The sequence below is a fragment of the Silene latifolia genome, chromosome 11 (assembly GCF_048544455.1).
Source record: "Silene latifolia isolate original U9 population chromosome 11, ASM4854445v1, whole genome shotgun sequence".
Classification (NCBI taxonomy): Eukaryota; Viridiplantae; Streptophyta; class Magnoliopsida; order Caryophyllales; family Caryophyllaceae; genus Silene; species Silene latifolia.
This window is the reverse complement of record NC_133536.1, coordinates 203,658,481-203,670,753: the sequence shown is the minus strand read 5'-3', so window position 1 is coordinate 203,670,753 and position 12,273 is coordinate 203,658,481. Positions and strand designations below refer to the sequence as shown.

Genomic DNA, 12,273 nt, shown 5'->3' with positions numbered 1-12,273 from the left:
TTTAAAATAAAAATACATTCGATAATTAATTAAAGTACGTAATTAAGTCTAAAATTACAGATTTTAAGCAGTTACTTGTACATTAAAGAAGGAAATTTGAAGATTAGTGTGGATAAGAGGACTTCAGAATTTTGGTTGGGCACCTCCTTTATTTTCAGCCAAGTTGGTGTCCTTCAACTAAACCAAAGTGTCAAAGTCAAGTTACATCAATGCAAATGGAGCCAAATTTTCAGACATTTCATTTTGGAGCCAAATTTTCACACATTTCATTTTGGAGCCAAAATAATTTCAAACATTGTGCAAAGTTCATTGTTGTATAAATGCAAAGTTCATTTACTAACATAGAGACAAACAAACACTTTCTTACCTTTTCCAAAACAAAAAATAAATTTCATAAATGAAGACAAAAAATCTAAACAACAATGAAAGATCAAGAATAACTCAGCTTTTATTAGAACAAAGTAATGAAGGAAAACCCAAGTATGGTGCAATGTCAGCTGTGGCTAAACAATTTGGGGTATGTAGGAAGACCATAACCGACATTTGGAATACAGCAAAGAAGCAACACACATCAGGGCAAGCTATTAATGTGAAGAGCAAACTGAAAGGAAGATCAATGGTAACAAGGCACAAGTTTGACAATGATAAGCTAGAGAGTATTGACTTGGCTAAGAGGACAACACAACAAGAACTTTCTGAAGGTTTGGGTGTAAGTCAATCAACTGTTTGTAGATGGGTGGCAGCAGATCTCATAGACTCACATACTAATGCAGTCAAGCCAGGTTTGACAGAAAACAATAAACTTGCTAGATTAATGTATTGTCTTTCACATTTACAATATGATAAAAACACCAAACGCTTTGTTTTTAAAGATCAAAGTAATGTCATTCATATGGATGAAAAATGGTTTTTTATTACCAAACCTAGTCAAAGATTTTATGTAGGGAAAAAAGAAAAAAGACCACATAGAACTGTCCAATCAAAAAGATTCATTCAAAAAGTTATGTTCATGTGTCTTTGTTTTAGACCCAAATATGGTCCCAACAAAGAAGTAATTTCTGATGGAAAGATGGGTATATGGCCATTTGTGATGGAAGTGCCAGCCAAAAGAAAATCAAAAAATAGATGTGTGGGAACTATAGAAACAAAGAGCATAGACTCAATCACAAAGGCAGTTACAAGAGATATGTTAATCAACAAAGTGTTGCCATCAATAAAAGCAAACTGGCCATCAAATTACAAAGAAACACATTACGATACAACAAGATAATGCTAGACCCCATATAACCAATAAGGATGCAGATTTTGGAAGGGTCAACAGAAGATGGGTGGAAGATTGAATTAACTCATCAACCACCAAATTCACCAGATTTAAATGTACTAGACTTGGGGTTTTTTAGAGCCATTCAATCTCTTCAACAAAAGAAAAAGTCCAGAATATTGAAGGACCTTGTTGACAATACCATGAAAGCATATGAAGAATTAGAAGTCATTAAGCTTAACTATGTTTTCATCACTTTGCAGGCATGCATGTTAGACATAATGAAACGTAAAGGTTGTAATGATTATGCTGTGCCTCATATGCACAAGTCAAAACTAGCTGCAGCTGGTTTACTACCTGAGTATCTAAACGCTGACATTGAACTGGTGAAGGAGTGTGTAAGATATGTCCAAAATGTTGGTGATGCTAGTTCTATAAGTGAATTAGTAGAGGCACTTAGTACTATGGATAACAATTCAGAAGTAACAGAGCAAGGTAGTTGCAGTAATAACCAACAACGGTGACAAAGTGAAAATGTTGGTAACATTATCGCAATCGATCTTGTTCTACAACTGATCCCACAGAATTGCAGGAAGATCTTTTTATTGACATGTGTGCAGGTACTTCAAACCAAGAATAAAGAAGAGATGCAGCAGAGAACAACATTTTGGTAACATGTGTGCTGACAGTGTAACTTTTTGAAGCTAAATGAAATGTACAGAAGTAGATGCAGCAGAGATGCAGTAGAGAACAACATTTTGAAAAAGACAGAAGCAAATGATGCAGCAACAAATCAATCCAGAGAACAACATTTTGAAGAAGACAGAATCACATGATGCAACATAAACTCAATCCAGATAACAATATTTTGAACAAGACAATTGTTTTCATTTTGAACTTTGCACAATTGTTTTAAGTTATTTGGAACAACTAGGTGAATGAAATGTAACTCAGCATCATTGCATTTGTAGTAAGACTTCGACTTCTTAGTGTTTAATTGAAGACTCTCAAATAACACAGTCCATGCATAGCCTCATTATTCATCACAATTACTTGTGGTGGCGTAATGCAAGGAGTGTATTGGCAGTGTAATGCCCTCAAACCAGATCATTGGGCATTACTTTTAAGTAAAGGAGAAAAAAAAACCCATTTGCAGGCAACATATTCATCACTAGTCCATAAACAAAAAAAAAAAAATGAATAGAGTAACAGGGTAAAAAAGATAGACCTCCCTATCCTTCTCGTCCTTTATCTGCTCGGACATGCAAGTTTCTGGGACCCATTCATCAAGTTCACCCAACGAATCGGGATAATATCAATCGAATCGGGACAGTCTGAGTATTCAGACCCAACATCACAAGAGTCACGCCTCATCTCTTCATCACCATTATTTCTCTTCACCCCGTCGCCATCTTCAAGTAGCAGGCCAAACATAGGGAAATAGGTTGCAAGTTCAGTCAAAAACCATCGTTCATGCTCTGGTGTTTCACGCCTAGCAACCATCCTCTTCGCCCTTTTCTCGGAATCCACCCTTATAAACTCCGCCATCTCCTCCCTAGCCTTCTCTTCATCAACTCTCTTCTCCCCTTCACCATCACGAACAACATCATCGTAGTTTTCACTACAATCACCCGCAACAACCACACCATCATCATCTCTTTTTCCCCCTTCAGAATCTTCAAGAACACCATCAAAATCAACAATAGAGTTGTTGAACAGACAAGGCCCATCTTCAAGATCTGAGTAATAACAACCCAGATCTGGAGTAAAATTGTGAGAATATTCAAATTTATCGCGATTTAGGAAAAACGACATCGACATGCAAATTGATTGGTAGATTTGAGACAAGGAAAGGTTAGATCAGAGGTGAGTATTGTTTAGAATAGAGAAAAAGGGAGAAGTTTAGAGTAAATGAGAGAGGTTTAGTGAGAGAATGGGGATATGAAAATGGCGGAAGAGAGAGAACATTCTAGGGTTTTCTAGGAGAGACGGGTAAATAAGGCGGGAGGGATTAGGGTTAAGTAAGGGTTAATTGGGTTGGGCTGGAATGTTAATTAGGGTTAGTGTTAATTGGGTGGGTTTAGTTGTTGGGTTAGTATTTGGGTTAGTAGTATAAGTAGTGGCATAAAATGTAAATCTGAAAATATAACAAGGACAATATGGTAATTGTATAGGTGGAAAAAGTTGCCAAATAAGGAAATAGGGAAGAAAACCTGAATAACCGAATAAGGAAATAGGGAAGAAAATGGCGAATTGGAGGGAGTACAAACGAGTACGAACACAAATGGGCTTAAGACGCGTAGTTAGTAGCATCCTCTCAAGATGTATAGTACCCTACCAACGTCAATAAATTGGCCTAGATAAGATGATAGGCCACCAAACAACTTGTTACTTCGTATAATTGAGCTTGATCCATGGCATTCTCAGATCGAATAATGCTATCGAGTAAGACCTTAAACTAGACCTGTCAAAATTCGATCCGACGGTTCAAGCCGCGGGCACTTGTTGTGTGCGAATGGCTGAGGCGGAGGCTATTCTTCTTGGCTTGAAAGAGGCTAGGCGCGTTGGGATGCGGATTGTTATCATCGAAAGCGATTGTCTTAACGTGGTTGCTGCTTTAAAGGAGAGGGAAAAGGGTCGTAGCGATATTTTTCTTATTTACGACTAGATTTTAAGTTTAGTTCCGTTTTTTGATTCTGTTATTTTTAATTATACTCGTAGGGATTGTAATAAGCTAGCTCACTTAGTAGCTCATGCTACGCTATGGACCATAGGTAGGAGATTTTGGTTGGATGTTTTGCCGCTGTCATTTGTGAATGTTGCAGAACATGATTTAATTAATATATGATAAACCGCATTGGTTTATTTCAAAAAAAAAAAAAAAAAAAAATTCGACTTGACCCGAAAACCCGACCCGTTTTTTAGGGTTACAAACCCGGTTTTTTCGACCCGCGACCCGTTTGACCCGAACCCGAAATGACCTGTTATTTTAGGGTCAAGACCCGACCCGAACGGGTCGACCCGTTGGTTCAAGGGAAAATCATGAATTTTATTTAAAATATTAATATTTATATATTATATTTGAAAATATAATTAAAAAATTATTTTTTTATTACTTAAAATTAAAAATTCAACCAAAAAGTCAATTTTATATAACTTTTATATATTTAATAATAAAATAATTATTAAAAAAACTTTATTTTAATAATTATATCAATATAATTATTGTATATGATGAATATGATTAAAATAATAATTTTAAATATATTTTAATTTTTAAAAAAATATTTTTTAAATTAAAAAAATCGTTTAAAAAATACGTTAAAAATTATTTCTTAACCCGTATTCCGACCCTAACCGACCCGTGACCCGTATGACCCGACCCGCATTTGACCCGACCCGTATGATCCGACCCGTATGACCCGACCCGCCCGACCCGTTTAACAGGTCTACCTTAAACACATAAAAGTGTCTAATTCAATATTATTATCATTTTGATTTTTCGAACGTGTGCTAATTAAAAGAAATTGTGTAGACTATTTCACTATAAAGAATACCTTGTTAGCTAGCATATACTCCCTCCCATCCAAACCAAATGGTACATTTGACTTTATTACGCTTACCGAGGCTCGTTTTGCAACGTGAATATCTTTAATTACACACTAGTTTAGATCCCGCGCAATGAATGCGCGGTATTTATAGAGTTTTTATTTTTAGAAAAAAAAATAACTATAAAACTAATCAAAAAAATTGAGTAATGTCATGAAATGTGTATATTTTTAAACAAAATTAATGAAATTGTTTATAAATTTTTTATTAGCATATCTTTTAGGTACGATTTAGCATACAAAGAACGAATTTTTTATCACAGAAATCTTAAAGACAAATTTTAAATAAGGAATGAAATTATATTAAAATAGGAAAGTAAATAAGAGATTTTATCAAATAGGAAATGTGTTTTAGGCGGGAAAACTTAAAATTTTTCCTATTCTTTTAGTATATAGGGGATTATTAAAAATTATAAAAATTTGATATTCTTATAGCATTTATGACGATGAATCAAACAAGATCTCGCATGACTATGTTTTCTCTTATACATTACTAATAATACCAAAAATTCTCTACAATCATGAATAGTACCAAAAAGTCAAATGTAACCTTTGGTTTGGATGGGAGAGAGTATTACGATTAAAATTTTGATACTAAATTGATTTTTGTATAAAGGTGCTTAGAACTCGTTAACGCGCACATATATAGATTAAATGATAGCAATGGCACCATACCGACTCACTTCTCTTATCTAACGACCGACTCTCCATTTTCGTTTTCATTGATGTTGATGGGGCATATTCTGCACCCGCTGACCGAGTCAACATATTGAGCAAGGTCAAAGATATCCAAAGCAAGTCAACACCTTGGACAGTCTAGCCGACTCAGCTACGTCGGCCTGTCACTTGGGTCTCGGCCAGGCAACTAGCCAGCCGGGACACATATCCGCGTACTCATATCCAAGACCCCTCGGTCGGCCTGCCATGGGTCCATCAGCCGAGGGTAGAGCGGTCTTTCCACCTGCTAGCCACTTGGCCACTTGGCCACTACATGACAAAAGGTGAAAGTCTATAAATATTCCTCAACCCTCATTGAGGAAAGGACCAAGAAATATAACCTAAACCACTCAGAATCTGGTATAAACTCCCCTATCTCTCTACAATATACTTTGCCAAGCATCACACAACTTAATCCCTTTAAGTTTACTGACTTGAGCGTCGGAGTGAGTACGCTCGGTGCAAAGCCGAGCCCTCAGTTTGTTCATTGTTTCAGGAGAAGCCGAAAGGAAGAGTTAAGCAAAGTCATCATTCAAGTAGCTCGCGTGGTAAACAACACTGCTCCGTAATTACACCCGGAACAATTGGCGCCGTCTGTGGGGAAAAGATACTAAAAGTTAGTCAAATCCCTTAAAAACACAAAAACAAAACCCACCCAAAAAGCTACGAGGATGTCAAAACAGCCAGAAATGATTGTGGGTGACGAAACCGCATTCTGCCACGGCCAGCCCGGCCATAAGACCGACGACTGTCGGCATCTGAAGAATCCCGCCGAGAAGCCGATCCAAAAGGGAGCTCTCAGCAAGTACGTAGTTGGGGCCCCGGGAACGAGCTTCTACGGGGAAAAGAAGAAATCAGTATCCCAGAGGATGGGAGTGATCCAGGTGGTTATCGGAGGAAACGAGAACGGTGGGTCAGCTAATGGGCACAAACGGCACTTAAACGAGCTTTATCAAGCCATCAACTTTGTGCCCACCACAGCGGCCCCCGCTTCCAACGTCCCCGACCTAACCATCGGCAAGAAAGACTACGAAGGAATCGTAGCCCCACACAGCGATCCGCTGGTGGTCCACCTGGACATAGCCAACCAGTTGGTCAAAAGGTGCCTAATTGATACAGGCGCCTACACGAACATCATGTTCAGGGAATGCTTCCTTAATCTCGGTCTGAAGATTGAGGACCTGAGCCTCTGCACCAACCCGCTGTACAGTTTCAGCGGGGCCGGCCTGGTCCCCCTAGGATCGATCAAGCTGCCGGTGATGTTCGGCCAAGCCGATGCGGCTAAAAATGTCTGGTCCGAGTTTGTGGTCATTGACGGTTCGTCCGCCTACAATGTTATGATAGGCCGGATTACTTTGAGCGAGGCAGATGCTGTAATGTCCATCCGGGCCCTGACATTGATGTATGTCTCGGATCGGGGGGAGGCACAAAAGCTCGTCTCAAAGGACGAGAGAGACGAAAATGTCAATGTCCAAATATCTGCCAGAGGGTGCAACATGCAATCCTTCAAAGTGGCGAAGAAATCGGAAAAGGGGAAGAGCCCATCCTTACGACATGAGGGAGATCCAATGAGCACCAACAGCGTCAGCATGGTCTAGGGGGCCGAGACCGAGCAAGTGGAAATTGACCTAGGACGCACCGTAACTATCGGTGTTGGCCTGGAGCCAAAATTCAGAGCCGATCTCCTTGACCTGCTGAGGAAGAACAAAGACGTCTTCGCGTATTCAGCCGCCAAGATGCCAGGCGTGAGCCGAGAGGTCATCGTTCACAAGCTGAACGTGCTCTCCAACGCTCGCCCGGTCAAGCAGAAGATGAGGAACTCCTCGGCCGAGAAAGATGAGGCCATCAAGGCCGAGGTAGACAAGTTGTTAGAGGCAGGCTTTATCACGCCTTGTACTTACCCTGAATGGCTAGCTAATGTCGTGATGGTGAGGAAGTCATCGGGGGCGTGGAGGATGTGTGTCGATTTTACAAATCTTAACAAAGCATGCCCCAAAGATTGCTATCCCTTGCCTCGAATAGATAGCTTAATAGACGCAACAAAGAGCTACACGATCCGAGCACGCTCGACGCCTTCTCAGGGTACCATCAGGTATTCATGGCCGAAGAAGACATGCCTAAATGCGCATTCATCACCATACACGGCACATACATGTATAAAATGATGCCGTTCGGTTTGAAAAACGCCGGCGCAACTTACACTAGGCTGGTGGACAAAATGTTCCAGGATAAAAAAGGGCGAAACATCGAGGCTTACGTCGACGATGCTATTGTAAAAAGCAAGTCTGACAGTGAGCACTTGGCCGACTTGACCGAAACATTTTGTTCACTAAGGAAATACAAGATGAAACTTAACCCGATGAAGTGCAACTTCGGTGTCCGGGCAGGTATGTTCCTCGGCGTACTTGTCAGCGCCAGGGGAATTGATGCCAATCCAGAAAAAGTCCAAGCAATACTGGACCTGCCGGAGCCGAGAAACCGAAAAGAGGTTATGATGTTGACCGGGAGGATGGCGGCCCTAGCCCGCTTCATCTCCCGGTCAGCCGACAAGAGCACCCCATTCTTCAAAGTGTTGAAGGGGAATAAAGACTTGGTGGGGGAGGAACAGAGCACGACTTTCGTGCAATCGAAAGCTCATCTTCAAACTCTCCCAACCCTGTCTAGACCGATGCTGGTGGAGACGCTATATCTGTACATAGCCGTTACCTCGGCCACAGTCAGCGCCGTAATAGTCAGAGAAGAGGAGAAGCAGCAACACCCAATCTACTTTGTCAGCCATACACTGCTGGTCGCCGAAAGCAATTATCCATTGATCGAAAAAGCAGCCTTCGCTGTCATCGTTGCCGCAAGGAAACTAAAACCTTACTTCGACGCACATCCCGTGACGGTCCTAACCGACCAACCATTGGAGAAAGCTTTGGAAAAATTCGAAAAATCCGGCAGGCTCATCAAATGGGCAGTGGAGCTATCCGGCTTCGGCATTCAGTACAAGCCGAGGCCCTCGATAAAAGGGCAGGCACTTGCAGACTTCCTGGCCGAGTGCACATATAAAGAAGAACCGAATCTCGGAGTATGGGAAGTATTCACCGACGGATCCTCCACGACGAACAGCTCAGGAGCCGGCGTCCTAATCATCAGCCCAAACGGAGACGAATTTGAGTATGCCTTGAAATTTACCATCCCGGCCTCAAACAACGAATCCGAGTATGAGGCGGTGATAACAGGAGTCGAGCTGGATAGAGCTGCCGGAGCAGAACATATTGTGTTGAAGACAGACTCTCTGTTGGTAACTAACCAAACCAGAGGAGAGTATGAGGCTCGAGACGACGGAATGGTAAGATACCTGGAAAGGGTGAAAGCAGACACAGCAAAATTGAAGTTCTTCAAAATTGGTGCATCCCTGTGTCCGAGAACAACCGAGCCGACGCTCTCTCAAAACTTGCTAGTTCAACCATCAAGAATATCAGCCGAACCGTGCTAGTGGATATCAGGACTGCTAAAAGCATTACTGACACACTCTGCATGGTGGACAACATCGAGGCCGAGACGACGTGGATGACTCCGATAATGAAATACAAACTCACAAATGAGTTGCCGGATAACCGCAGTCTGTCTCAGAAGATAAGAAGGATCGCCGCCAGGTACTTGATGTTTGAAGGAGAATTATACAGGAGGTCTGTAATAAGACCACTATTGAAATGTGTCGGTCTAGCCGACCCGGAGCTAATACTGACAGAAATACACGAAGGCATCTGCGGACACCACATGGGGGCAAGAACGTTAGCCCACAAAGCTCTCCGAGCCGGCTACTTCTGGCCTACCATGCTGGAGGATTCCAGAACTATGACCAAGCGGTGTAAAAACTGTCAAATGCATTCTCCGGTGATACATGCTCCTTCCCGAGACCTGCAGCCGGTACTTAATCCCCTTCCTTTTGCACAGTGGGGGATGGATCTACTAGGGCCATTCCCAACGGCCTCCGGAGGAAGAAAGTTCCTGATCGTCGCCATTGACTACTTCACCAAATGGATTGAAGTTGTAGCGGTACCTGCGAAGACGACGGCGGCCGTAAGGAAGGTAATCTGGGAAAATGTCATAACTCGTTTTGGGTTACCCCAAGTCATGGTATTTGACCACGGCCGAGAGTTCTGGAGTGACGTAATAATGAGCTGGTTGGAAGACCTTGGTATCAAATTTGCATACTCCTCCGTCTGCCACCCACAGAGCAACGGACAGGCGGAGGCAGCCAATAAAACAATCCTCAACGGTCTGAAGAAGAAAGTTGAAGACCTAAAGGGAAGATGGGCGGATGAACTACCCGGCATCCTGTGGTCCCTAAGAACCACGGAGAAAGAAGCAACGGGGTACAGTCCTTTCCACTTAGTCTACGGGTCTGAAGCAGTCCTGCCAATTGAAGCAACGGTGCCGACATACAGAACGCGAACCTTTGACCCAGCCGAAAATGAGGAAGGCTTAAGAGCCTCCCTAGACCTGGTCGAAGAAAGCCGAGATACGGCACGCCTCAACTGGCAAAGATACCAAAACCGGATGAGAAGAGCCTACAACCGAAGAGTCCACAAAAGGGACTTAAAAGTAGGGGATCTAGTCCTAAGAAAGTCGGCCGCCACCAACAAAGGAAATATTCATGGTAAATTTACGGCCAACTGGGAGGGTCCCTACAAAGTGGTTGAAGAGATGAGGCCGGGTACATACCGGCTGACAGACATGGAGGGTGTGCCTCTGATGAGCCATTGGAACACCGACAATCTAAGGAAATATTTCATATAGCGGCGGAGGTGTCCAAAACCATTGTGGACACCCCAACGCATGATTGTTCCTTATAAAAAGTGATCCAAGTTTTCCCCTCCATAGTCAGGCAATAGTAGACGCCGCAAACTAAGCCGGGCAGTCACTACAGACATGTTCACAACGGTAGTTGAGATAGCAAATCTGACCGCCTCGGCTAAGACCGTGCGCGTAAGAGGAAGCGACCAACATGCCAACATGCACAAAACCGCGCAGTCCATCCTTATTAGGAAACACGACTTACCAACAGCAAGTTGTTACTCGCCACAACGACCAGCTTGCTTAGGAACGTATAAGCACTGTTGAGACGCAAATCGGACGCCTCGGCAAGACCGAGAGTGAAAGAGGAAGCGGTCAAACACGTCTACAGATACGAAAACCTCGGTCGTTAACCCGAAGAATGACGGGGACACAACGGCTGATACGTAACATGTTCACAACGGTGGTTGGGATATCAAATCTGACCGCCTCGGCTAAGACCGTGCGCGTAAGAGGAAGCGACCAACATGCCAACATGTTTAAAAATAAAAAACGTTGAGTACAGTTGAGATACGCATTCTAGCCGCCTCGGCCAAAGCCGAGGGTAAAAGCAAAAAGAAAAAGAGCGCTCAACTATTAACGTACGAAGAAAACTCAGACAAAAATGAGAAAAAGACTTCGGCCAAGCCAGAGGCAAAGTAAAAACGTTGAGTACAGTTGAGATACTCAGATAAAATAAGATAAAGACCTCGGCTAAACCGGAGGCAAAAGAAACAAACTCTTATTAAAATTTTTACAGGTAGTACAAGAAAGAAGACGACGGCCGTCCCCATAAGGGGTAGCCCAAACTCAACCTACCAAAGTTTTACAAAAAAGAAGGGTACAGCAAAAGGTTACAGACATAAGACTTTTAAAGCGCCAAAAGATGGCAGGGAGGAAAGGCTCAATAGTTGGCCCCCGAACAGCTGAGGCTATCCGAGATGCCAGGTGAGTCTGGTGACGACCGCCCGTCTCCCTATGCTTTTTGCTGCTCGCCGCCAGCAACAGCAGCCTTGTCTTTAGTTGCCGGCTCAGAAGAAGACTTGGCAGCTTCACGTGCCTTTGCCCTAGCAGCCTCCTCTCTGGCCTCCCTCACCTTTGCAGCATGAGCCGCCTTGGCCTCGGCCACCTGAGCTGCCTTCTCCGCCTCTGCCTTCTCCGTAGCCGCTTTCTCCGCGGCATCGGCCATCTCATCCAGAAGCCGGTCAAAATCTGGCCATGGGAAGGAGCCTTCAGGAACGAGCTTCTTGATTGCCTCCCTGGTAGCCTCTTCAGCTTGGTCCCGGTACTGGGCACACATTTTAGGGATGACCTTAACTTGGAGCATCTCAATGTCCTGCTCCCTCTGGGCAAGGATAGCCTTTGTGCCGTTGTGCGCCTTTACCTCAGTTGAATGCAAAGACTTCCATTCTTCCCTCTTAAAAACCGCAGCGTCAAAAGCACCCTGAAGTTTGGCTTTCTCCTCCAGCAGCTTAGCAGCAACAGCCTCGGCCTTGGCCCTCTCAGCCAAGAGCGCCTTCTCGGCATCTCCCCTAAGCCTCTGCTCATTGAGAAGATCCAACTTCACCTTCACGACCACCTTCTTGGTGGCAGTAAGCTCAAGAACGGATTGAGCCACAACCTTCTCCTGCTCTATAATATGAGCACCGGTCAGCTCGTTCCACTTCGCCAGCCTCTTGATCAACCTCGTACCTTCCGCTACAAGCTGGGAGGGGGAAGCCTTCTGGGATGAAGAGTCAATGGTGACGTTTTGGTCACCAGCCTGCACAGGGTTCTTCTCCACTTGCTGCTCAATAAGAGCGACGACCGACAACGATTGATCTGCACAAAAACCAGACAAAGCATCCATGTCAACATTCATTA

At 43.3% G+C, this 12,273-nt stretch overlaps 1 protein-coding gene across 1 annotated transcript; it reads left to right on the top strand.

Annotated features, from left to right (window-relative positions):
- The first annotated feature begins 397 nt into the window (after positions 1-397).
- LOC141614706 (uncharacterized) lies at positions 398-1,270 on the top strand. Its single transcript, XM_074433452.1, has one exon. The coding sequence runs from the start codon at positions 398-400 to the stop codon at positions 1,268-1,270; it is 873 nt and encodes a 290-aa protein (XP_074289553.1).
- The last annotated feature ends 11,003 nt before the right edge of the window (positions 1,271-12,273 follow it).

What these genes read in the sequence shown, in the direction of transcription:
- LOC141614706 (XM_074433452.1), top strand. Translation starts at nt 398, where the DNA reads ATGAAGACAAAAAATCTAAACAACAATGAAAGATCAAGAATAACTCAG.